Genomic DNA, 26,364 nt, shown 5'->3' with positions numbered 1-26,364 from the left:
TTAGGTAACATACCAACGTGGAAGTTATTACAATAAACGCCAATTTCACGGCCACCAATAAGCGTACAGGCAGAATTATTATATTCGAGAATGTGTTCAAACAGTTCAAATAATACTAAAAAAAATTAAACACCCCCGACATATTTGAAATGTTCATATTTTAGGGGATCTTAAGTAATTTAAATAAGGTACTTACCAAAAAATCTCAATTAATGTTTTAGTCCTTCACTTTTTTTTCATAATACCCCTATTATTTTTCTCTGTATGAAAATAAACGTCCATCCCTGGAAATGGTATTTTTTAATGCATTTTTTATTGAATAAACTTTATTTTACGATTACCTACATTTATTATTCATGCACACATGCCCAAACATTTATATATATATATATATATATATATATATATATATATATATATATATATATATATATATATATATATATATATATATATATATATATATATATATATACGTATTTACAAATATATTGTTTTTAACCCTAAAATAATGATAAAAATCTTAATTTTCCTGTTATGTTTTTTTCAATTCAATTACCATATGTACAAAGTACAGCTTTTTTGTTCTTTAAATCCTGTACGAATTTAGCATGTTCACTTTTGATCACTGAAGGCTGAGAACGATAATCACATATGTACGAAATAATTTCATTAAATGAGAGGTTTCCACAACATTTTAAATGAAGTTATTATATTACTCAATCTGGTCTAATCTGTTGTCAGGGCCAACCATAGACACCATGTCTCAATGAGATACAAATTCTACCGCGAATGTTCGCCTATTACGTATTGTCACCGGCTCGCAGCTAATACTATTTTCTGATACTAGTTTACTTATATACTATGATAGTATAAATTAATACATACTTTGATATACTAGAACAAAATCTCGACTTCGAACCTCCGAGATTAAGACTCTCTGATCCATAACCGGAAACACATTGCGAGACCGAGTAAGAAATACCGACATCCGGAGCATGTGTAAGATGGAGGATATAGACGGAGATATAGACGGGGGACGACAACGAAGGCGATACTGGAATGAGCATGGAATGTCAGAAGACAGACTTCCACGTATCGGCCTTCAAGGAACCCTGAAGGGCGCAGACCCCCAGGCAGACCTCCAAATAGGTGGAAAGACAGCTGGGAGTCAACATCAAAACAGCGACAAGCGGAGGCACAAACAGAACCTTAGGATCTACAAAAAGAAGAAGAAGATAACATAAATGTCCGCCTCCGTAGTGTAATGGTCCGCACGATCGTTTACCGTACTGTACCATATGAAAATGTGATTTATAAACCCTGATGATGACAAGGTTCTTGTTGAAACCGGTTGGAAAAAGTGTACCAATAAAAAGTGGTTAAAACAAAGTTGTTTTATTTTATAAAATTCGTTTTCTGATTGTTTTATCTTGTCATTTGTCGGTTTCTTTGTATATTTTTTATACATCTAACTGTAGTCTCCGCATGAATTTAAACTAAATGAAATTGGTGTAATGCTTGACAAATGTATTTAAAACATAAAATAAAAAGTTTTGTGTAGTTGGGAACTTATCTACGTTTCGTTCACAGTTCTAACAGTTGTTACTAGCCTGAATTAAATTTCATATTATAACGAACACATTCTATACTTTATTATGTATGTGATTGTGTAGTGTTTAGGTAAATGGTGGGAAATACGTTATTTATACAAGTAATGCTTTATTTATGAAACTAGTAGTTGACTCTCAGCGAGACTTTACAGTACAACCTTCCCTTATCAATCATAGAATATGAAAATGCATGTCGTGTCGGCTGTAGCGTTTCTAGTGTTTCTCGTGTCATTGTTCAATTCATCAGGTGGAACTGACGTTACACAATGCCAAGGTAATACATAGATTATGCTTTTTTTTTTTTTTCATTGATATTTTCACTCTATTAATTTCTTTACTGGGTCACTTAATCATTAAAAATGTTAATTGAATTAATTAATTTATGTATTAATTTTAAGTAAAACACAGATTTTTTGAGTCTACTAAGTTGTATTTTATTAACAAAAAACACATAAAAAATTATATTGTGACAATTGTTTCGCCTTGTTAGGGCAGAGACTCAAAAAATCTGTGTTTGATTTAAAATTAATACATAAATTAAAATGGAGTTCTACAAATTAAACGCCAAGTCAATAAATAAATGAATTAATTAATATGTATGCATCTCTTGAACTCAACCATTTTCTTTTAAAAAAAAGAAAATCGGTACTTATTTTTATTTAAATCCGCAAATAAATATGGATTGAAGGGAGAATTCTTAAAATTCAATTTCTGAACGCGGACGACCACGCAAGGGGTCAGTCAAAACTTTTTTTTTTAAACCATATATTTATCTATAAGCAAAACTTATTTTTTCAATACAAAAACGGTGAAAAAAAATAATGACGTCAAATGTTACCAGGGTTTAAGGAAAATTAAGTTACTATTTAACGTATGTAAGGCCTTAAGAATTTTACCATTGTCACTTTGATTGTTACTTTATAACTAACTTCGTATTGAGTATCATTAGAGTAATCAATATATATGGAAGTAGAGCACTTCAATATGTAGTTCCAAACGTTTTTAACTTGTTGCCGGCGGAGATCAAAGGGCATACTAAAATTTGGACCAAATGTGAAATAAAGAAGAGGTAAATGATTAAAAGTTAATACTGTGAAAATTGTAAAAATGTTCGTATTTTTTGTTTTTTCTTTCTTTTTTGTGTGTATATTGTGTTAAAATAGATAAAAAGAATTGACAAAACACGTGTAAAAAGAACTCCACCGACAAGAGATATTGGCGGAGCCAAATAAATGAAGAAAAATAATACAAAGAATTTAAACATCCAAGTATTTTGTACAGGACATTTGAACATTAGGACATTTTTTAGTCACCGAGTACAATAAAAAAATGCGTTTTTTGTTGATAATTGAAACTATAGATGTAAAATTGATACAAAATACATAAATACCTTAAATTTTTCGATTTGTAGCTACGATAATTTTAGGTAGGATCGATATGGAAGTCCTCTTTTAAATCATAATAAAAAAATCATTTAAAAACATTTCATTAGCATGATTTAAAATTTATAGAATAAAATTATATTTAAAATTGGCAATACGACATTTTATTACAGTGATAATAAACACGTAAATTTATTAATATACAAATAAGTACAAAAAGGTGTATCGTTCTGAAGATTATCTTCCTGTTGACCTTTATCATTAAAGAATTTGCATTTATTTTATTTCCAGTCGTGATCTTGTTTCGTTACCACGATTTATTACCAATTTATATTCACGTAGTGGAGCTTCACATTTGTGCGTGGAGCCGATTATAAATCAATATTACACCTATTAATTTTACATTATGCCGGTTCCTACCATCTTTGAGATATCCGATATATACCACCATGAAAACACGTACGTTCAACACGCACCGGTGTCTCATCCTATTACAGGCATATTTAGGGAAAATCTTAAACTGCATAACATATTCATTATTTATTAATAATATATAAAAAAAGAACCAACGAAAAATACCTTCTTTTCTTGAATGTTTTTCGCAAATACTTTGTGGCACATTTTATAAAACTTTATAAAATAAAAGTAGAACTTTGTTTTTAACCACTTTTTATTGGTACTTTCTCTAACCGTTTGCGAATAGATCCTTGTCATCTTCAAGGATATGTACTAAATCTAAAACTTTGAAATGTTTATAGTTATGTCAGTATGCAGGATTAAGGAGTGGGTAATTAAGTTAGGTTTGGAGTGAGAGGGGATGGGGTGGAGTTTTTATTACTATTATTACTAGGAATCGAAGTAGGAAATATGTACATTTGATACATACGTTAGATGGAGTTCAAATACACTTTTCATTGATCACGATCCTGCCATGGTCGGTGTCTTCGATTTATAAGTTTATTAAATGTATTACTTAATTCATAAAACTATCAAAAAAAAATAATGGTATTTTTTAAATTAATTTATATCGTTTTATTAATATTGAAAACTTAATTTACATTATAATTAATAATTAAATAATTTAAATTTTTTGAAGTATTTTTTGAAGGTTAAAATTAACATTATTAGTAATTAACCGTCATATGTGGTATTTCCTGTAAATATCATAAATACGTTTTTTTTATGTGTGTAAAAAATATATAATTATGAAAAACGCTATCGGCGCCGATATATTATTTAAATAATGAAAAATTATCTTTAAAGCAGTATCTATAATATTTTGATGCATGTAAAACGTTAGAGAATGGTAAATTAAAACAATAATTGTCGCAAAAATATGGAATTCTTTTAATTATAAAGCAAAAAACCTTTGTATAAATTATAAATTATTTCAAACCCTTATTCGCCCCGATGGTGCATAGGGCACTGCATCACATAAACGCAGTGTTATTTTGATCGTTAATACATGAAGGAAAGGTGATCAGCCCTCCGCTCCCGGTACCAGTCCAAGGTAATACTGAGTGAAAAAATCACTTACATTTATTTGACCCCCTCTGGGAATCGAACCCGGGACCTCCAGTACGGTAGCCGAACGTGCTGACCATTGCACTACGCAGGCGGATAAATTATAAATATACATACAAAATGTTTATGAAATTTAAAATATATGTTTGACAGCGTCGATAATAGGTTTCTTCACCTTTCACAGGCTCGAGTTAACATTGTTTGGTTGATGGTGATTTAGTACTGTGAATAAATAAATGGTGGGAAAGTCGTTTATATATTGGTAGGGAGTTGACGGGTCCGATCAGTGCCAGCGCGAGACTCTAACGTGAACCTCACCCAATTAGCATTGTGTTTATTTACAAACCATTCTCTAGAATTCCATTTGCAAATTCTGCAAAAATGCATTTTGTGACAGTTGTCTCGTTTGTGGTGCTGAGTCTGGTGTGTTTGTCCACTTTGTGTGACGCCACAAAAGTTTCACAATGTTCAGGTAAAATTTCACAAACTTGTCTTAGTAATTATTACTTAAATCACTCAAATACATTGAAAATCATGCGAAATCTATCCTGTATACGAGTAGGTATAATATGAATAAGTTTTTCTTTTGTAGGTTAGGTTTTCTCGTCGATCGTCAGATATATTTTTTAAAGATCATTTCTCGTATAATTCAAGAGTTAAAAACGCAAATTCAGTGACATAAGTTCGTTCCATTACATAATTTTCCACATCGATTATGAAATATAAACATCTCAGGAAAATTGGTTACACTCACTTTATATCGTCATTCTATCGATATTTTAACGTCATCGATTTAAGTTATGATATAATTATCGATATAATTTCGTTTTAAAACTCGCAAACCTATTTTGACTCGTTGTTTTTTGTCATTAATATATTTTGTCAGTAATAATAAAAATCGATGTATGTATGTATGTGCATATTTTATTTGCACCTCTATTGAAACTTCTCATACTTTTTTTTTCAAAACCACATAAATTTTATCTATCGACCCATTGTCGGAATCCTTGATTTTTTTTCAGCGGTAGCTCTGAAAACAGTAGACAAAAAATGCAAGCCATGAAAATGTTTTTTTTTTCTGATTTTTTTTTCGTTTAAAAAAATACTCAACGCAAGGTCAAGGACAAAAACCGACGGTTTTTTTTACAATTGATTTTTTAAACGTTTTTTTTTCAAAATAAGAACAAAACAATTATAAAGCATACATTTTTTACGATGCTATATGAATTTCCTTGAAGTGCTTGAAAATAAGGCAATTTCAACAAAACGACTATTTTGCGCTTAGCGAATTTTATGACGCTATCTATATATTTCCTGGAGTTAGGCATTAAGGAGCCATTGTATAAAGGAGATAAAATTAATTGAGGATGAGATTTTAGAGTTCTTTCATATTCTAAATAGATCCAGTCCAATTTCTTCTTCTTCTTCTAAACCTTATCCGCACCGAATGGTGCATAGGGCACTGAATTGTACTAGCGCAATTTTATCTTGATAATTATTTACACGAAGGCAAGGTGATCCCTCTTGCGCTTCAGGGACCAGTCCAGGGTAATATTTAATAAATATTAGAGTGTAAAACCACTTGTACATATTTATTTTCACTCCCCCTGGGAATCGAATCCGGGATCTCCAGCACGGTAGCTAAACACTAATAAAACACGAAGGCAGACCAGTCAAATTAACTACCCTTAATAATTATGGATAAAATTGAATCGCCTTAAAAAATGAGTTCACATTGCCTTATTTGTAAGGTAAGGTAAGGTAAGCTTAATGCTGACTGGAGCTTTTCTCTTTTGGGATTACGAATGCATGAAACCTATCGTTTTTTGAGTCGAAAATTTGAAATATTTTCGACTCGAAAAATGGTCGTGTGCTTGGTACGCAGTTATGGATTCGGAAGGAGCGAAAAAAAAAGAAAAACGCCGGCAAACTACCTACCTAGTAGCTCAGTGTTGAATGCGCAGCATCAGCCACTTAACAATAGTGACTATAATAACAATGCATCTATTTATTGCAGCGCTCTGTGTACCTTGATAGTGGAAGATATCGACTCTTTCCAGGCCAAAACATCCTGTTATTTAAGTAAATCAACTCTAATAAAAATACGCATGAAAGCGAAAAAAACTAAAATTTTACACTTTAGAGATTTAAATCGATTCAAGGATACTCCAAGCTCAATCCAAAGTCTGCGATTTTTTTCTAGATCATATATCGCTCACTCCTTTCAACAACGTCATATATTTTTAATGTTTAAGAATACAATGAAATGTATTAAAAATAATTATCAAGTCACTTAATTAACTTTTTACTGTGCAACAGATCTTTTTAGTAAAACCTGAAGGTTTTTTTCTCCATTTAAAAAATATTTAGTAAATTTCAAAAAATAATTAAACAATACCTTTTCTTCAAAATGCAAAATCAACACTTTCTGCCCTGTAGCGGGTATATATTAAGTTTAAAATATGCCGCTTTTGCTGGGGTGTAGTGCATTTTCTGGACATTCCGAAAACATGCACAACTGAAAATAGACGATTTTTTGATATTTGACGTTTTTGAAAGGAGTGAGCGATTTATGAATTTTTTAGTAGAATTTTATAAAACAAGACTTTCCTTACTTTACAATTAAAATAAAAATCGATAAATTGCAATTAAAATTTGCAAATACTTTCTCACATCGATTTTTTAAAACATGCAACCTATGTAATTTTCCACCGGTGGAATTTGATATTTACTAAAAATATATTAATTTCGCCTATTCACACATTGTCGACATTTAAACATTTTATAATTTTTATTATAATTTATATTACCTGCATGCTTTATAGTACATTAATGTCTCAAAGTTATTTTTTCATTATAATATGGTGTGTTGGTATTAGTGTATTTCATATATAATTATAATATATACGCGTTTGATCACCGATGAAACTTGATGGTATCATTTGACGTAAATCATCATATTGGCAGGTGCGAGGTAAACAATTGTAGATACAAAATGCCCAATGCTTAGGAGAAACAAATTAATGACAAATTAATGACAAATTGATAAATGAATTAATGACTAAAAAACTATGCTATTTCTTAAGAAATAAATATAAAATTACATAATAATATGGCTTTCGGTAATTTATTTTTAAAAACTGAAAGATTTTTTCGTCTTGTTTTCACAATTCGGATTTACTATTCTTTACCTCGCACCTATTAGGTATTCTAAACGTGTTTTAGCGCAAACAGTAATTGTTCATATTTGTAATTATGCAATATAATAAAATCGTGAGGAATAAAATAAAACATGCTTAATCTTATACGGGTTCGTCAGTATATTATTATGATACACCATTATTATGTAAATTTATTATAATTATTGTTATTCAAACATTTTAAATTGTATAATAAAGATACTACGAGTTTTATTTATATGAATTCCAATTGATCTTTATCTTTATCTAAATTCAATACAATACAATTAAAGACATAGTACAAAGTAGTTTTAGTTACCAATAAACAATAATTAGCAATAATTAATTTAACAAGGTAAAATCATGGCACAAGTTATTACAATATAAGTACAAACTGATTTTCTGCCTTCAACGTAAAAATAAATTTAATAATAATAATTGTGACCGATTAAACAAATGGAAAAAAAGTAAATAAACCTTAGCATAATAAATGTTGACGTGATGTGTTTTCGAGAAAAATATTTTCAACCTTTTCAAACTTGATGATTATTTTATGAAATATACAATGTAATACAAAATATTCGTTGGTGTAGATACTATTTTTTGACATCTCATCAAAGATGAAGAAGAATATGGAAGTCTGGGCATTTACGGGGCTGACGACCGTCATAGGCTGGCTTAAATGATCACTTTACACACGAGTAACATTCACCAATTCTACCCATTATTGACAACCACACTACTCAAATTCTTGGAAGTTCTGTATATATGAACCAATTTAGAAACCTTGTTCTTGAATCACTAGAACTTTACTAGAGACATCTATTAGTGAGATGTAAAGAAGCATTTTACTAAGCAGAAACTCTTATATTAGTATGTGAGGTCCGAATCCTGGATTATAATCACACACATGAGAAACGCCAGAAAATACCATTTTCATTTTTATTATTTAAGCTTATAATTTGACCAGACAATTTATTTACAACATTTTGAGTGTTTCCAAATATAATACTTGTTTACAAAATCTGGATTATCCCCAATTACAGGAGTCATTTTCATATTATTTTTTGACATGTCATCAAACCATTTGATCACTTAAACCAGCCCATGACGGTCGTCAGCCCCGTAAATGCCCAGACTTCCATATTCTTCTTCATCTTTGATGAGATGTCAAAAAATAATATGAAAATAACTCCTGTAATTGGAGATAATCCAGATTTTGTGAACAAGTATTTGGACACACTCAAAATGTTGTAGATACTATTATTACAAAGAATTTGAACATTGAAGCCAATAAGGCTAAATTTTTACATTGGTCCAGAAATATGGATACAAAATAAAATAAAAGTATCGATGTTTTAATAGTCTAACACAACAAGAAAAAAAAATTAACAAAACTTTAATCAGATTTAATGAATTTAATAAAATTAAATAAAAATAATGTAACAAGGCACAAATAAAGACAATTCTCCTATACTTTACTTTTTTATCGTATGGTGCGTTCAATCAATGTTGGAAGTTTAATCCATTTTAGTTGTAGTGAACGATAATTTATAAAATTTTCCTTTCAAAACGCGATTTTAAATTAATAATAACAATTTTGTTTTGAGAAACGTGACTTATAATTTATTTTAGTGATAAAGTTCAGTGACATAGCCATACAGTGTGATAAGCTTTTTAAATTGATAAAATCTAAATTTTCTTACTATTTCGTTTGCAATCGCCAAATTTGAAAAAAAAAAGAAACGCAATAAGCAAGTTATATATTTTTTAATATCCTTAAAATCACAACGAAGCCATTTGCAATTTCCTTTATTATTTGTCATAAATTATCACCAGAAAAATCCAAATGACTGATGCGCATTAAATTACAGCTTATTTTTTTTTTATCTCTAACGGATTAAAAGTATTAAGGATAAATAAAAAGAATGTGTATTTTTTTTGTAAACAAGAAGTTAAAATATGCACAGTAATATATTATATGCATTTTCTATCGATACTTATTATTATGATACATAAATATTTTTTTAGTAATGTAATATGTATACATATTAATGTTCTTTATATACAGGGAAATCTTGTATTTCCCACTACACTGATGTTATTATTGATGTTTTTTTAATTCAATAAATTAATAAGCTTCATTTGAACAGAAATTACGGAAAGATTAAAATGTAAAAGAAAGTGGGTCACTTACAAATAACGGTTGTATATAGCGACATCGACATATAGGTAACACATTATAACGTATTACATTGCGTGAGTACGTATGCACATACGCACATATGCGCACGAGTAAAATAAGTATTCCATACACATATAACTTACACTGCGGTCCAAAAGTTTGGGAGCATGGGTTTTAAAAATTTCCTGTATTGCATGAAACTTCTGCGGAAACAATAACTTTCGTTATCGTTGAAAATTCATCTAGTAAAAAAGTATTCATATATAGATTTCGTTTAATAAATATAAGTAAAATCAATGGAATTCAAAGAGCATTAATTAAATTTCATATTAGCATCAAAACGTAATGTTATCCTAATAAGTAGTATCCATTAAGCAGGAATTAGCATTTCACTACTATCCAGAAATTAGTAGATTGAAATCCTAAAATGATCAAGAGAATTAGAGTATTTTCACTTTTATAATATATGCTTCCAGAATACTCGGATCATGATTACGATTAATATGACACTGAATAAATCCAATGCAGCGTTTTTACGCTATTTGATGCGGAAAATATGATTTAATACAAATACATGATTTTAATACAACTACAGCATACAGCGGCCCTTGAGGTAGTATTTTACGAAAATGGGGTTATAAAAATTATTTAAAATTATCATTATACATGTACATAATATATTGTAATTAAAAAAAAGAGATCTCATTAATTGATTCGGAAAACTCGTTGTGGTAATGGCTATATATTTTTAATTTAAATTTTACCTGGTAAATACCACTATTTCTTAAAATCTATTGTGACACGTATTTTGATGCATTCCGTATCATATGGTGTTTGAAAGTGATGCAGAATGCATCGAAACATGTGTCACAATAGATTTAATGAAATCCGTCATATGTACCAAGTAAAAATTAAATTTATATCGAATTCGTCAATATTAATAGAAAGCAATTTTTTATTTTCATGCAAATATTTCTCAAAAAAATCCGGGCAGTGACTATTTCTCTGCCAAGATTTTTTTGAACTCGAGTGTTCATGGATACATAATGAACCTTTACTAAAGAAAACGTAGTAAATTTCGCGTCATTGAAGTTCGGTGGTTAGCGCATTTAGCTACCATGCTCTTAGGATTAATACTTGAAATGCAGAATTTAATTTGATAACGGTCATGTAAAAATAACGCCAATAAAATACAATGCACCCTTTGAAAGAAAAATTGACGCAGTTGCATTCAAATAAATATTTTCAACGTCCGTATAGAAAAATTAAAAATGTATGATAGGCTTATAAAATATATTATAAACTACTTATAATAGTGTTATATGACATTGAGAAAAATATAAACGACATTTTTTTAAATTCCCTTGACTCACTGAAATGCATCAAAGAATCTGTTTGCATGCGCTTTTATTAATATTATCTATGTTATCAATAAAATGCATTTACAACGTGGGTTTATCTTAGCGAGCTCTGTAGGCCGACTGGTTGATTATCCATTGATACCTGTTTGATCAGTGGTTAATTACGAGTAATTATATTACATGCAGAAGCCTGAGGTGAAGGATTTTGTAAAGGCTGTGTATGTGATGCGTACTGAATTAGCGGATATGATAACCCCATAACATGTCCAATTTTTAAAAGATGTGATAATATCAACTCGTAACAAAATCCACAAGGTCTAGTCAATTGAACAACTACCAATTCATTTGATATTGCTTGGTGCAAGTTCATTGTAATTTAAATATGTTATAAAAATTATGTAGACGAATTTAAGCGCTCTCTTTCTAGTAATTTGATGTTGGATAGTTTTTTTGTTGTGTTGTCCTCCTCCGTAGTGTAATGGTCAGCGCGCTCGGCTACCGTTCTGGAGGTCCCGGGTTCAATTCCCGGAGGGGGGTCTAATAAATATAGGTGATTTTTACACTCTAATATTTATTCAATATTACCCTGGACTGGTATCTAAAGCGGAGGGCTGATCGCCTTTCCTTCATGTGTTAACGATCAAGATAACACTGTGTTTATATGATGTAGTGCACTATGCCCCATTGGAGTGCGGATAAGGGTTCGAATGAAATAACGAATGAGTTTTTTTGTTAATTTACTTCAGAATATAAGAGTCATTTCACATAACAGCAACAAAAAACTGGACGGACTGTGTCATCTTCACGCCTAAACGTGCTTTTGCAAGGCCACGTATAGATATAAGGGCAAAGAGAGAGATGATAAAATATTTATAATTTATATTTGAAGCACTAACTTTATGATTCTCCATTTTATAATAAAAATGTAACTTTGTTTTAAAATCACTATAAATATTTTATTATAACTTAATTATAATGTCTACCAGTTTCGAAGCTAACCACTTCTTTTTCTGATAAAATATTTGTTTTCTGAGTCCACATTCCGTTTTCATCCTTTCAGCGATAGTTTTTCTTATTCAATACTATTCGTATTATTGATGTCATCAGTATCCTTTTCACTCAACTCATGATTTTTACTATTTTCGCCGGTGACCTGGATGAAAACTATTATTGTCTAGAATATCCGTTTGTTTGTTTATTATACATAACAGTTTGTTATTGTATAATGTAGTAAATTTATTGAACAGCGGGTTGGTACTTAAAAAGTTGTCCCGGTGTACCCGATAAACAATATTATGACGTTTGTCAATGCAATAAAAAATGTATATATACAGGATGGCGCAAAACTAATCACTCAATCAGATTATTATTATTAAATCAGATTATGTTATAATTTTTTAAATGGCGTTGTACGTCAATCATATTTAAAATTTGCGAACTAGACAGCTGCAGTATACAAATAAGTTGATAAAACGGGCACAAATTCGCATCAACACTGGCGGCAGCCACTTGACAAATATGATTTTTGCACTTGACAGAAAAAAAATTCAGAGGTCTCCATAAAGATTAACATTACTTAAATCATTATTTTTAACTTAGTTAAACGGTTATTCGTATTCAAAAATTGATGATTAATTTTGTGCCTCCCTGAGTCTATATACTGCAGCTGTCTAGTTCACAAATGTCAAATATTTATGATTGACTTATACGTGCGAAGCCATTTGCAAAAATTATAACGTATTCCGATAGGGTGATTTATTTTGCGCCACCTTTATGCACATATAAACATTAGATAGTTCGAATTGCGATGACTACTTGAATGGATTGTTTCATTTGATATTATTTATCACGTTATATCTCTGCTACTTCCTACATTCTCTGAATACATGACAACGATACTGACACCTTGCCATGCTACATAATAACATATATCGTATATCGTATGTAGATATCCTTGATTTCGTACCTTAGTAACCTAGAAATAATAAAGGTTTTCGGAATTAATTAATATTTTTATTCCAATGCACTCCTTTCAACCGCATTTAAAAACAAAGTACCTACATATTTATACATATATTAACACTTGCAGAACGATAACAAACTCAAGGCTTCAGGTATCTACTACTACTACTACTACCACCATCACGCCGTTTCCCCGCAGAGGTAGGCAGAAAGGATGGAACGCCACACTCTTCTGTCTTGACATACACTCCTCGCCTCCTTCACATCCATACCCTCCATTCATGCCATCCAGTCATTCATGCCCTCCGATTACGCAGACTTTTGACACCACCAGACTTAAGGTTCTGATTGATCTGATCGTGCCAAGTCTTTTTCAGTCGTCCTCGTTCGGGTTTCCCGCTCACACTTGCCACATATATTTTCTTAGTCATTCTCTCGTTATCCATTCGCTCCACATGTCCATACCACCGTAAATAACTCTTCCTAATCTTTGAAATTATTCCATGTTCATTTTTCAATTATTCCTTGTTAAGCCTTACATTCTTTTCTTATATCTTCGTTTTTAATTCTGTAATACGTCAAAAAAATGTAAAAAAATGATAATATGAAAAATAACATTTGTTTTTAAATAAAATAAATGTTATTTTTCATATTAATAAAACGTTACTATTTAGCTTATTTCACTTTCATCTTATTTAACCTGGTCATTGGTCGTATAAAACGAAAGTAGAAAAGCTATATTTATATTTAAAGTTGTTGTTGTTTTTTATTGATATAAAATGCAGTTCCGCCAAGAAATATCCGTACAAAACTTAAATCTGATAAAATTTTGTTTTAAAAAATTATCATCTTCAAAACTTTATGAACATTATCTTAGTTAGTTAGTAAGAATACATAAAAATTGGATAACCCATGAATTTAGGTATATAGTAAATATGGTTGTTTAATGATAGTTAGAATAGTAGTCGATGATAGGTCGCAAGCCCAGACCGCCATTTTCTCTCCTTATAAAAAAATCGTCTTTATATCTGAAAACGGTCTAACTGGGTAATCAAAGAGGCCAAGCACTCGCCACACCTCGTCATGTGTCGAGTCCCGACTGCTCGACAAGTATACATACGGCACATGTATCGATAAAGATTGGTTATGTTCCCGCCGGTCGTATCAATCACGGCAGAAGACATTCTTAACTACTTCACTTTCCAATTACTGAGGGGTCCTAAGTATTTTAAGCGCCAACGGAGGTGTATGCAAACACGTTTGAGTAGGTACTAGGACATATCGCTCACTCCTTTCAACAACGTCATTTACAAAAAAAACTTTATTTTTCAGAAGATCGTTTTTAAAGTTTAAAAATATAATAAAATGTATTAAAAATGAATATCAAGCCACTTATTGAACTTTTTACTGTGCAATAGATCTTTTTAGGTAAAACCTGAATGTTTTTTCTCCATTTGAAAAATATTTAGCATATATAAAAAAATAAACAATACCCCTTCTTCAAAATGCAAAAACAACACTTTCTGCCCTGTAGCGGGTAAATATTAAGTTAAAAATATGCCACTTTTGCTGGAATATAGTACATTTTTTGGGCATTCTGAAAACATGCACAGTTGAAAATTGACGATTTTTGATAAATGACGTTGTTGAAAGGAATAAGCGATTTAAACAGCTTTATTTTATGCTTGAAATTTATTTTTATTATTTTGTGTCGGTGTTTTTGCTACTGAATATTTACATTAATTTCTTATTACATAATAATATCATTTCCTAGAACTCAAATATTGTACCGACTTTATAACCGGTTGAACTGGATTTGCCAAATTTGGTTCGGGTTTATAAATTACTCATAATTCCAGTCGTTGCGAAGATGATGTTGTCATAGAATATGCATGGTGGTATATACAGGTGGCGCAAAATTAATCACCCCATCGGAAGATATTATAATTTTTGGTAATAGCGTAGTACATTAATCATATTTAATAATTGTGAACCAGAGACAGCTGCAGTATATAAACCAATTTAGGATGAAGCAAAATTAATCTACCAATTTTTTTTTAAATTACCTTTTTTACTAAATAAAAAATGGTTTTGATAGAAATCTTTATTTGGATCATTACAATTTTTTTCTGTTAAGTGGAAAAGATGATATTCGTCAAGTGGCTGCCGCCAGTGTAAATACATATTCGTGCCCGTTTTATCAATTTGTTTGTTTACTGCAGCTGTCTCAATCACAACGTACGACGTCATTTGCAAAATTTATAGCATCCTCCCATTGGTGGATTCATTTCGTGATTAAATATTTAATGAGTTTAAAAAATTTTGTGTATTTCAGACAATATAATGGTTCCTGGTTCTAAAACGGAAGATGATTTCCGATACTATTTTTTCTTCTTTTTTCACCTTTATCCTCACTCGGGTGGTACATAGGGCACCGCATCAAACAGACGCGTTGTTTACCTGATAATCAATTGTTATGAAAGCGAGGTGATCAGTACTTTTCTCCAGATTCTTATACTTAGAATGCAATATGTTTGATGAGATACGGAAGAAGCTCAGAGTGTGGAATATTTCTGCTTTATGTAAAATGAAATGGAGGAGGAAATAAAGATGGTAGCAATGGGTAGAGCATTTGTATTGGATACCTGTATTTGTACAAGTTTCTGGAAGTTAGAAATAAAGGGTGGTGATATATATATATATATATATATATATATATATATATATATATATATATATATATATATATATATATATATATATATATATATAAATATATGCATTTTTAATTTTAATTGATAAAAAAGAGTATTATTACATAAATAATTTTATTTTATATACGTTTATACATTTTTTAGAGATATGTTCTCGATAAATATATTTCGTGTTATTAAATGAGAAAACCTTATCTTGGTAAAAGTTTCCTCAATAACATCTACACTGGGATGACACATTTATCAGATAAAAAGCCTATTACTTTAACACACATAATCTTTTGATCAAATTGATATCGAATTCAGCTGCTAATTAAGCGTTTTAAAATATATAACAGTGACTCATGTGACACACGTCTTTGAAATAATTAAGTCTAGTATGTTTGTATGTATTCCAGTCTTGTCCGCCTCTGTAGTGTAATGGTCAGCACGCTCGGCAGCCGGTCTGGATGTCCCGGGTTCGATTCCCAGGAGGAGGTCAACTAAATATAAGTGATTATTTCACTCTAACATTAATACCTGGACTGTTACCATACCTAAAGCGAAGGGCTGATCTCCTTTCCTTCATGTGTTAACAATCAAGATAATACTGCGTTTATACGATGCAGAGCCCTATGCACCCTTGGTGAGCGGATAAGGGTTTAAAGATATTGTTTATATATATATTGGTTATTAAGTTCAAAGTCATTGATATTGAAAATATGATTAGGTATATATACGTACATTTATGTATTAATTTTTAAATCAAACACAGATTTTTTGAGTCTACTAAGTTGTATTTTATTAACAAAAACACATAAATATTTTTTGTTAATAAAATACAACTTAGACTAAAAAAATCTGTGTTTGATTTAAAAATTAATACATGAATTAAAATGGAGTTCTACAAATTAAACGCCAAATCAAAAAATTTACTTACATATTTATTGTATTGTATTTGACGCGAAAAAAGTAAAAAAACGAAATTAAATTCCAATAAATAAAAATATCTAGCTATGTAATAACTGTTTACAAATATGTCATACAAACTTACTTTGAATAACCTTAAACCCGTGCGTATTCTACAATATACAATATATTTAATGACGGTATAAATTCTAATATTTTATTTTAATGCTTCTTTACCCTGACTCTGTATTAAATTGTCAACGTTTTTATATTAAACACATCTGTCAGACTAAAAATAAAACACCCATTACACTGTCCCTTTATTATCTTGTGCCTGTGTTAAAATGAAAACTTCAAGTAAATAACGTTAAAAATAAATTCTAGAATATTATTATTTTTTTATAAATAAAACTTAGTGTTGTCGAAAATTTGTTTTTGTGACATTAACCAATCATTGGAAACCTAGGTGTACACGGGTAAACTGCGAATTCAATTTTATTTTTGTCAGTTTTCAAAGTTTACCCAACAGAATTAGGTAGCGCGGATAAACCTCAGTTTACTTCGTATTTTAGCATTACTGGTAACATATTTAAATATTGTTTTATTTTTAATTTTTAATAATACATTAAAAAACAAATATATAACAGTGTCGGCTGCTTCTTCATATCCCACGGCCATAATACTTTATACGATAAATCGTGTAATATATAATAATATTCATATTTATTAAATCTTTAACAACCAAGGGACAAAAAAAAATATTTTCCTGTAATTAAAAATACAATAAATTAATGGAATAGATTGATTTTCATCTGCTGATATTATTGTCATTAAAGAGGTTATTAAAATATAATCAAAACTGGTAATGTCGAATGATCCAGAAACGATAAATATCAGATCATTGATATCAACACTTAGATTACGATGTTACGTGATAACATAAATGCTTTTATACATATTTATTATTTTTATAATATATATATATATATATATATATATATATATATATATATATATATATATATATATATATATATATATATATATATATATATATTTATACACTTCTAACGACTGCCTAACGATAAAAATATGTGTATGGGTTTGAACGTTTCGGAATTTAAAAATATCAATTTAATTCACCCAATAATGCGATATTTTAAATTGATTGAATGAAATTAAGTTGGTAAAAATAACAATATTTTTTATCTTTAAGAATATACCTTTTTGTCAAACTAATAAAACTTAATAAAATATATACAAATATATAAATATATCCTTCAAACAACCAATAGAAACAGCTCCTTTGCATTTTTTATCCTCTAAATTATATTTATCTCGGTTATATTACTAAATATAAAACTTGCAGCTTATGTTTATTTTAAGCTAGATCCTTGCAAAATAAATAATCATTTGAACATTCAAGATTCGTGCTATCTGCGACAGCAGAAACATTTTAGTGAATTACGTATTTAATGAATTAGTAATAAGGATAAAGAATATATAATGTTTGGGTGTGTCTAAAAACCCTTATTCAAAAATCTGAATATCTTCTCTTAGGAGTTAAGACCCCGTAATCATAAGTCGTATGTCAGTATTACCCCAGACTTCCATATTTTTTTTATCTTTGTTGAGATGTCAAAATGTATTTTTTTAAATTTTTAAACTGGGTCAGGTGTTAATATGATTAACATAATAATACGGGCATTGAACACATCTATCTATTATACATGTCAATCATACAGATAAATATTTATATTCACTAAGTGTATAGAGTCGCCTTGCTAGTGAAAATGGTTTTCGTTTCTATAATAGTGCCTATGGAATGTCACCATTTTGAGTCTCCACGGTCGAAATTAGTAAAACTAATTTGGTTCCCATTGTGTCAGATTATTTTGATCTTTTGTTTTGTCAATGTCTTGACTTTGACGCAGGTTCATTGAAAGAATGCTTAAAATTTGCATTAATTTTTAAATTTTCTGGATAATATGCAGTCAAAAACTTCAATGACCTTTAATATTGTATTTATTCTATGGGTTATTACCCCGTTGTAAGTGAAACTCTTATTTGCCGACGTTTGCAGATCAGGGCGATTCTCGTAAATTATCATCGATCTAGATCATGGGTTCCCAAAGTTCCTCTCTCTAGGGTTCCCTGGCCTCCAGAGGGCCCTATTGAAAGAGCTAAGGGTATAATTCTGGCCCTGGGGGAGTAGGGGAGCCCTGGGAAGCAAACAGGGGGCCATGAAGTTCAAAAATTAATTACCGTTTAGGATATAAAAAATCTATAAAAAAAAGCTTTTATGCGATGTAAATATGTATCTAATTTGTTACATACCAAAATTTTTGGACAAAAATAGTCTTAAAAATTAATATCATTGGAATATCATAATTGAAATATCACAAAATTAATATCATTTTCTGATATTTCAAATCATGAGTACATCAAGTTCGTCTTTCTCATTAGGATTATTTAATAAATACGAATTATTCAACAATTTAAGCCTCCGCGTATCTTATTTATGACTCTATAAGTCAATATGTTTAAACAAAATCGGTTCATTTTATTACTCCTTGTAATGGCGTTCTGTAATTTTGAGTCTGAAATGAGGGACATGGGTCCAATTAGTTTGGGAACCTATGCTCTAGATGTATGTGTCAAAAACCAATAGAAAAGTGTGTGTTTGTGTGTATGTTTTTGTATACAGACAGTGAATGTACATATAAACCATTCGCTTATGAAATGGGGGACATCGATCGCTTTTTCAGAATCGATGATTTGAAATGTAATTATTCTTGTTTTTCAGGGCAAAATTATCCAGATCTGCAAGAGAGAGTCATCGTTGGGTCATGTAAGAAGCCGCCGTGTAAACTTCGCAAGAAGACTGACGTCACTGTTGACATAAAATTCACTCCAAGTAAGTAATATTTTAAGCAAAATATATTAGTTTACATTTGATTAAAACAATAAGAAAAAAAATGAACTAGGAAGGAAGAAATCGTCAATCCTTTTCTTGATTATAAAGTTTGGAATCTACAATACTGAAATACTGGATAGTCACTAATGATACAAAATAAATAATAAAACATTGAAGAAGCAATATTTTGCAGTCCGCATTTTGGTCAATATATAACAATAAAATTCTTATCGTGGGAAAAACTGTATAACTATTGTTTGAAGACATGTATTTGTACATGAGAAAATATTACCTACATTAAACTACTGTTGCAAAATAATTTGTGATTCTTAATTTACCTTCCTAAGACTAGTTCAAATAAAATCATATAATTTGATGTACTTTAAAAAAAAATAGTTGAGGAGCATTCATTTATGTTTTTCACCAAGGAAAACGATTTTGAATTAATTCGTGTTTAAATAGTAAAATTACCAATATGTTATTAATACAAAGGAAACTTTTTGTATGCAAACATTAAAAAAAATTGGCAGATATCAATTTTATAACGGTGACAAACTTTTGCAGATGTCACTCACTCCTTTCAACAACGTCATATATCAAAAAAAAATTTTTTCAGGAGACCGTTTTTAAAGTTTAAAAATATAATAAAATGTATTTCAAATAAATATCAAGCCACTTATTGAACTTTTTACTGTGCAACAGATCTTTTTAGGTAAAACCTGAATGTTTTTTCTCCATTTGAAAAATACTTAGTATATTTAAAAAAATAATAATAATACCTTTTCTTCAAAATGCAAAAACAACACTTTCTGCCCTGTAGCGGGTAAATATTAAGTTAAAAATATGCCGCTTTTGCTGGGATATAGTAGGTACATTTTCTGGGCATTCTGAAAACATGCACAACTGAAAATTGACGATTTTTGATATTTGACGTTGTTGAAAGGAGTTAGCGATGTATGTAATTATAAAAAAACCTTACTTCAACTACAATTCAATATTAAATTTAATCAGAGTGGCTTATGGAGGGCAATCGGAAAATAATGTATTCTTTTTCAACACTCATTCATTATAATCAACGAGTTAAACAGTAGTATAAAAAATTAGTCGATGCCGTGTTTATTGGAGAGTAAATGCAGAAATAAACATTTTTATAACTTCAAACTCTCATATATCGTTTCCGGTATTGTCAGGTGGATAGATCTAGAAACGAACAACGCTTATTATAAGGTTCTCTGTATGCCGATCGAAGTTTGATCTGTAGTCCTTAGAAAATTGTACATACTGTTTTGCCCATTCGCGTAATTTTATTAGTCGCATTTAATTGAGTTTAAGACACGAAAGGAAGATAGAGCAGACGCCTAATTAATCATTATACTTATGTATTATCGAGAGCATTATCTTTGACAGTTGGATCAATTGCTAAAGTGAAAATTTTATTATTAGAACAAAACACAGATAGCGAGCTATAATTAGAAATGTGAAATATTGCAAACGATTTTAAATTATGTAAAAAAAGCATGTTATTAATATGCATATGAATGTTTTGTTTTTTTAAACCACTTAATATGTATTTACAAAATAATATTGTAAAAATAAAAACCTTTTTTCAATTATTGACCATAATTATAATTTTAATAACACATACCGCATAATACATTCCGCATTATTTTCAAACACCGTATGTGAAGCTAATTCTAAATTTTAGAGATGGGTCCTTGGGACGTTGAAGGTTGAAGAGGGGGTAGGAGCTGTTTCTTATTTTTATTTATGTGTAGCTAATTTAGAATCAGGTTCACATACAGCGTTTGAAAATAATCCGGAATGCATTAAAATACGTGTCACAATAGATTTTAAGAAATAGTGATATCGAAACGAAAACTGACATAACGACGTTTGACATTAGACGATACGCTTAATTGCTAGTTTTTTGGGACATTAAAATTATTCGTCATTTTAAAATACCATATTATTAACAAAATACAGTTTATACAATGTAGTTTCTTCCGATTTTACATTTCCAAAAAGAAATGTTATTTGTATAATGACTCTTTTTCAGCACTGACATCATAGGTGATCATAGCTAATCATCACTTGTGCGTTTTATATCGGGAAGATCAATCCAAATAATGTCTGCGATTGACGATAATTCAATCAATCAAAGATATGTTTGAGAGTAGATGTTTGCTGAAATAATTACGGCGTCATTTTTAGCGCACCCATTCTACGTAATTATCGGGCTTGCCCATAAATATTATTAATAATAATGACAAAAACATGTTTTAAAAGAATATAAAATAATTACATTAATTTTATAACTCAATCGTATTCGTAATCTCTCATATTCAATTAAGGCAGGTTATAACTATCTTTCTTATTATCTCAGTATAAGTAATTTGAGTAGGTAGATTGTAAATGGTTGAAAACAATATTTCGACAATTAAATTTGATGATTTATTCATTTCTTTTTAAAGATATTACATACATAAGTCATATATATATGTATATGTAATATTCCCAATGAGTAATTTCCATATCTCATTTTGGGACATAGGATTAAGGTTAACAAGACTGAAAAACAATCAAGAAAGTAATAAATAAAATAAAAACATAGGGCAAAATGAAAAATATAAAACAATATGAGGTACAGTGAATAGGTATATAAAAATATAAGAAGCGTGTTTAAAGGAAAAAAAATGAGAAGACATAACTAATCACTGACGCTAATATTTTTCCATAAAGTATTTTTTTAGTTTCATTTTGGATCCCTGACTGGGTTCTAAATATGTTAATACTAATGGAGTATGTTCGAAAATGACCTTAAACAAGGTAGTTTGATAAAAAACGTTTTCATTTAAAAATGCTCACAGTAAATAAACACTCGATCTGGAAAAAACCATACATTCTCTCCATAATAAAAGTTTTTCCTGGTAATTGATTTGAGTAAATTTACTACGATAGGTACTCATCAAACTGGTGTTTACGATAATTTGACTGTAGAGGGTCTATATAGAAATCGTCTTTTTTAAAGTCGATAAATTTATCGATCGGTGGTTTAAATTTTATTACCTTTACTCCTATAACTAACATAATTTTATGTTTAATCATATCAATATGAATAATCCTTTTAATTCTAATTCCTAGTGACAGTTTCTTTATCGCCTTAATATTTACTTCATACTAATTATCATAAATTATTATACTTATGTATTTATGTTTCACATGATACGTGCTATTATTCGTAATAATATGTAAAAGTGTCACCATTTATTCATATGTAATTATTATTATAAAAGGACAAATTACTAATTAGAAAACTGTGGATTTTTTACTTTTATTGCAGAAATTATATAATCATCGTTCTTTAAATATTGCACTTATCTTAATGGGAAAATTCCACCTGTTTCCACTTAAAATGTAGAATCATATTTAAAGTCATTCAATTTTTGAAAAAATCGCTAATGTCATTCAATATTTGAAAAAATCTGAAAAAAATGTTATTACTATTTTAATAGAATATTGTTCTTTTTTACACACAAAATAGATAGTTTCTGTTTTAAATTTTTGTTAAAATGTTTTTTTGTTGTCATTAGAATCACATCATTTTTATTTTCTACAGTTAATACGTGAGTTATTATCATTTAATGAACGAAAAATAAATGCGATAACTTCGCACGGCATTTATTATCGTGTTAATGTATTAAATTGTTCTAGAAAACTAAAATAATTGCAATAATTGCGATTGTACTCCATGACATTGAAATCTATCATACATATTTATATATATATATATATATATATATATATATATATATATATATATATATATATATATATATATATATATATATATATATATTACTGGCTGATTTTGGCTCTTATTTAATGTCGATGCGTGTGTAAGACAGAAACTCATTTGGTAAGACAAGGATTAAGAACCCATTACAAATAAAACCGAATTCGCAATTTTCCTTCTTTTGATGACATTATAAATGCTGCTCAAAATAATCACCGAAGTTTTATTTGCTCATTTAACTTTTTTCCGTGGCCATGACTTATTTAGTTTCAAATTTTTTTGTGCCACATATTGCATTGTGCAGAAATAAACAAAATCTGAGGCAATAATTAAGTAGGTACCTACACATAAATGAATACAGGGAACCTCTCATGACAAGCACCTCTCATAACGAGCAAAAAATGTGTAAAATTTGCTTCCTGAACGAGCGACATTTCGCATAACGAGTTACAGAGAAAGGTCCCTTTTTCACGACATTAACTTTTGAGCAGGGACTTCGTTAAATACCTCAATTACGCCAGCTCCCATTCGTATGCAAGCGAAAGCGGCAAACCTCAGAGGCAAAACCATCATGTTGGATCACGGAAGGGTGGCAAAAGAGGATAAAAGTGAAGTCCCGTTTGAACTGTGCTAGTCTGGAAGTTGGATGTTCGCCATCCACAATGACGAAGAGCTCAACAAACTGCCCTCCAGCGTGACGACCATCGATATGGAAGGCGTCCTGCCCAACACCTTGGCCATTCTCCAGCCCATGGGATCAAGGGGAAGGCGTTTTAATTTGTCGGCTCACCTTTTCCCCGCTCCAGACTCGACGGCCCGAGACCGATTGACGACGTTTTAATCCATTTATTTTCGTTTATCATTATCATCATCATCCTATTATTATTATTACTATCCATGTCTTTATAAGAGCCTTTAAGGTAGTATTTTACGAAAATGGCGCTGTACAAATTATCCAAATTATTATTATTGTTTCGCTTAACGAGTAAGATTCTAGAACAAATTATGCTTGTTATGAGAGGTTCCACTGTATTCTTTTTACAACAATAAAAAATGTATTGAAGAAGATCTTAACATTCAATAACCTTCGATAACATCCAATAACATAACGTTCATTATTGACGTGATACCCGTGTCAAATATTATAAATTACGCTGCGGATGATGTATGTAAAAACGACTTGAGGCTTCTTGCACAAAGGCGACTATTATGAGTAAAGCGCAAAGAAAATAAATCAGATTTATGAGCCTTCGTAAAAAATATGCACTATTGAAGAGCGAAGGTCAGAGTCCAACGCCAGTTTTATTACTTAATAAAACAAAAAAATACAAAGCAAGTAGAATAATTTTTTATTGCGTTATCGTGTCTAACTAACGTATTGGAAACATGAATAATTACCACGATATTTATATGTAAAAGCGTCATGTAAATTATTATATTTATGTATATTTTAAATCGAATTTTTCTACAACGAATACGTCTTGTCTTATAATTCTGTTTTGTTTTTCATAATATGCCACCCTTCTCAATGAAGGTTGCACATTGATATCCGTATTTTTTAAAGTTTTCCTATTTCTTCAAGTGGTAAAGTAATGCTGGTTAAAACAGTTATAGTAAAAAAATCTAGAAGTGAACACTCTGATGGCATGGAAACAGTTTTAAACTCTTTCGCCAGTACTTAGAAACAGTGAGAGTGATATGATCTTAAAAAAAAACTAAAAACGCATCTGTTTGCTAAATCATTTCCACAATCTCCTTTTCCCTAATCAATTCACAGTGAAGCTCCCTCGTGGTTATATTTTATGAAAATGGCATTCTTCAAATTATTATTATTAACTATGTCATTTTTTATATGGGAATTGCATTTATTATTTACCTTGCTTATTATGTATAAGGTTTGAAGATCATTAAAAGATTTTTTTTTTCATCTAACTTTAAAAAAATATGTTTTATTTTAATCTGAGTTGGGAACAGGAGCTATAATCTAGTATGGGACAATCAGGACCTTTTCAGCATTTGCTCATTGCAAAACAGCTATGACTTAAACGAATAACGTATCTATATTCATATACATTCCTGATATTTCATGGTAAAATGACCTATAAATATTATTTGACTCGCTCCACCATGGTTTTAAATGAAATGATGATAATAATTTGTTTTTATTTTTCAGGTAACGACATCACAAAGCTCCAGACCAACGTGTACGCTGAAGTTCTTGGACTTCCGTTGCCCTTCGTAGGAGTCGATGGGATAAGTGCTTGCGACAAGATCTTCGCGAAGAACGGTACAGTCGCCGCACCCTGCCCACTGAAGAGCGGGCAGGAGTACACGTATAAAAACTCCTTCCCAATCCTGGATTTCTACCCCAGGGTGTCTGTGATAGTTCACTGGTCGCTCTCTGAAAATGGAAAGGACATCATCTGTTTCGAAGTTCCTGCAAGAATCCTTTAAATATATCTAGTTTTTAAGTAGCCTTATATCTTGAAAGTGGAAATTGATAAAAACTGATAATTAATAAAAACTTTTTATCCTGTACATTAAATTAAATTCTCGTTTTTCGCTCCATAAAGAGGATTTCGTAGTCATACAGGAGAAAGTGACCAAGTGCATTTTTTACAAAAACTTGATCATTGACTATTTGTTTGATATCTTTACTAGCTTAATATTGCCCTGAAAAGAATCCCAAAGGATTGTAAACTTGGAAGTAAATAAATTGACTTGAAAAAAAACTGCATTGATGTTTACTTTCTTGCCAAGAAAATGTGACTTAAATGGCTCTCCTAAACATTTTACGTTTTGTTAGTTGGTCACTTTCTCCTGTACGACTACGATTTGTGTGTGGT

At 30.1% G+C, this 26,364-nt stretch overlaps 1 protein-coding gene across 2 annotated transcripts; it reads left to right on the top strand.

Moving 5' to 3' along the window:
- Positions 1-1,730: 1,730 nt before the first annotated feature.
- Positions 1,731-26,234, top strand: LOC148312097 (ecdysteroid-regulated 16 kDa protein-like). Of its 2 annotated transcripts, none has more exons than XM_088277889.1 (3): positions 1,731-1,887; positions 19,615-19,725; positions 25,692-26,234. In XM_088277889.1, the coding sequence occupies exons 1-3, from the start codon at positions 1,794-1,796 to the stop codon at positions 25,970-25,972; spliced, it is 486 nt and encodes a 161-aa protein (XP_088134015.1). In that variant the 5' UTR covers positions 1,731-1,793; the 3' UTR covers positions 25,973-26,234. The 2 variants fall into 2 exon arrangements, with proteins under 2 accessions (XP_088134015.1, XP_088134016.1); XM_088277890.1 differs by lacking the exon at positions 1,731-1,887 and adding an exon at positions 4,805-4,991.
- Positions 26,235-26,364: the final 130 nt, after the last annotated feature.

Source organism: Brachycentrus maculatus, unplaced genomic scaffold (genome assembly GCF_059751285.1).
Source record: "Brachycentrus maculatus isolate JH-2025_06_01 unplaced genomic scaffold, ASM5975128v1 h1tg000050l, whole genome shotgun sequence".
NCBI lineage: Eukaryota > Metazoa > Arthropoda > Insecta > Trichoptera > Brachycentridae > Brachycentrus > Brachycentrus maculatus.
This window is presented reverse-complemented; position numbering and strand designations above follow the sequence as displayed.

Bases quoted from the DNA above. Each gene is read 5' to 3' on its own strand.
- LOC148312097 (XM_088277889.1), top strand. From the start codon at position 1,794: ATGAAAATGCATGTCGTGTCGGCTGTAGCGTTTCTAGTGTTTCTCGTG. The intron at 1,888-19,614 runs GTAATACATAGA...CTTGTTTTTCAG, and splicing joins TGACGTTACACAATGCCAAG to GGCAAAATTATCCAGATCTG. The intron at 19,726-25,691 runs GTAAGTAATATT...TTTATTTTTCAG, and splicing joins TGACATAAAATTCACTCCAA to GTAACGACATCACAAAGCTC.